Consider the following 1,181-nt stretch of genomic DNA (forward strand, 5'->3'; position numbering starts at 1 on the left):
TTAAATAGTTGCAGCACTGAATGAAAATCATTTTATTCCAACTGTGCAACAAGGTAGAAGTGGCATGAATCCTCCCCTCTACCAGAGCTTTCTCAAGGGGTCTTGAAAACCAAATAAATATATATATATATATTTTTTTCCATCAGAATAAACTACAACTAAGGCTTAAGGGACTGAAATGATTGTTTATTTTCCATCTCCTCTCCTCACCAGCTGAACCAGTGCTATACTGGTGCTCCAGAAACATGTCCGTGTGGAGCAGCATCTCCTTTAAACTGGCCTTGCTCATGAATCTGCTGGTCTGCTTCTTTTACCCCCTGGAGGGGGTACATGCAGGTCAGTCACGCTCATGTAACCTTCAGGGAGCAAGTTTTTGAAGCAAGTCATGTTCATTATCTGATGATTAAGTGTGAAAAGCTTGGTTTCAAAAACATTTCCACATATTAAGAAGCAGAGAAAAGTGAAGTTGAGATGCGTAGCTCTGGATAAGATCATTAAGACTTCAGTTCATTTAAATTTCTTCAGAAACCAGGTTCATAAAAAGGGCATTGCAGTCAGCAGAACAAAAAGAGGAATGCATGCCGGCTTGCCCAATTTCTTTCTTTTTTTTTTATTTTTTTTTTTATGTATATACTGTAGTTCATAAAATGTTCTAACATGCAGTGGAAGGCAAAAGTACTCTGTAAACATTTTCAAATTTTGGTCACAACAAAAACACATAAAATATGTGTTAGAAGGTTATTTGGTTAAATAAGATCAAGACTAAGCTTTGCATTGATGCAACACGCTGTGTGCAGTCAATAACCAATGTTGCACATTGGCCAAACAAATTGATCTCCACATGTGGGGATTCAACAAAACTATTATAGTGGGTGCCCTCCCCAAGTCTGGTCTTCATGAAAGAGTTTATAACACAATTTGTTTTAGAAAACTGACTCTAAATTGCACACTGAACAAACTGTATCCACAGAGAAACATGGTGGTGGCACCATCATGCTGTTGTGATGCTTCTTTATAAGATAGTCAGGAAAGCTGATATTACATTTAAACAACAGTCTTGGAACAAGCACTGGAATGAGTAATTAATTAATAAATTAAAAAAAACTACAATGATTGGTTTTAATAGCCCACATAAAGTAAAAAAAAATAATAATAATAAATATATATATATATATATATAT

At 35.3% G+C, this 1,181-nt stretch overlaps 1 protein-coding gene across 5 annotated transcripts in view; it reads left to right on the plus strand.

The window, feature by feature from the left end:
- LOC107082111 (inositol 1,4,5-trisphosphate receptor type 1-like) overlaps positions 1-1,181 on the plus strand; it is a 113,723-nt gene that overhangs the window by 89,791 nt on the left and 22,751 nt on the right. For all 5 annotated transcript variants that reach the window (XM_015370606.1, XM_015370608.1, XM_015370610.1 and 2 more), the window contains one exon: positions 214-336. In XM_015370606.1, the coding sequence (XP_015226092.1) occupies positions 214-336 (123 nt within the window). The remainder of the gene's footprint in view (positions 1-213; positions 337-1,181) is intronic.

Source organism: Cyprinodon variegatus, unplaced genomic scaffold (genome assembly GCF_000732505.1).
Source record: "Cyprinodon variegatus isolate N-32 unplaced genomic scaffold, C_variegatus-1.0 Scaffold47, whole genome shotgun sequence".
Taxonomy (NCBI): Eukaryota; Metazoa; Chordata; class Actinopteri; order Cyprinodontiformes; family Cyprinodontidae; genus Cyprinodon; species Cyprinodon variegatus.